At 61.4% G+C, this 541-nt stretch overlaps 1 protein-coding gene across 1 annotated transcript in view; it reads left to right on the top strand.

Annotated features, from left to right (window-relative positions):
- GIF (gastric intrinsic factor (vitamin B synthesis)) overlaps nt 1–541 on the top strand; it is a gene marked incomplete at both ends in the record, with an annotated part of 4,823 nt that overhangs the window by 2,923 nt on the left and 1,359 nt on the right. The window contains 2 exons of the mRNA XM_010017912.1: nt 6–174; nt 246–389. Coding sequence (XP_010016214.1) covers nt 6–174; nt 246–389 — 313 coding nt within the window. The remainder of the gene's footprint in view (nt 1–5; nt 175–245; nt 390–541) is intronic.

Below are 541 nucleotides of genomic sequence, written 5' to 3'. Positions count from 1 at the left end.
CAGAGGAGATGGTGTCTGAGATGCTGCAGCGCCTGGAGTGCTCCGTGTTGGGGGACGAGCTGCCGAACCCCAGTGTCCTGCTGGCCCTGAACCTGGCCGGGGACTCCAGCAGCCCAGCACACAAACTGCTGCTCCAGCAGCTGAAGGAGGAGGCTGTGAAGAGGGCCAACAAAGGTAGGAATGGGGCAGGGGGTGCCCCCCGCATCGCACAGACCCGGTGCCACCTGAATCCTTTGTCCCCATAGACATGGCCTCGGGTGAGGTGGCTCTGTACGTGCTCGCCTTCCTCTCCTCCTGCCAGGACCCACAGCAGGTCCAAGCCATGGGGCTGAGCGTCAACATGCTCCACATCCTGCAGCAGGAGATGGACAGGGAGCTGGCCAACATGGGTACAATGGGATGGAGGGATGGGCTGGGGGCACCAGGGGGTGTCTCCTGCCTCTATCCCCATCATCACCCCATCACCTCCCCATCGTCTCCCCATTATCTCCCTATAGTATCTGTATTGTCTCCCCATTGTCCCCCCATCATCCCCCCTTTT

The sequence above is a fragment of the Nestor notabilis genome, unplaced genomic scaffold, assembly GCF_000696875.1.
Source record: "Nestor notabilis isolate BGI_N333 unplaced genomic scaffold, ASM69687v1 scaffold25087, whole genome shotgun sequence".
Classification (NCBI taxonomy): Eukaryota; Metazoa; Chordata; class Aves; order Psittaciformes; family Psittacidae; genus Nestor; species Nestor notabilis.
This window is presented reverse-complemented; position numbering and strand designations above follow the sequence as displayed.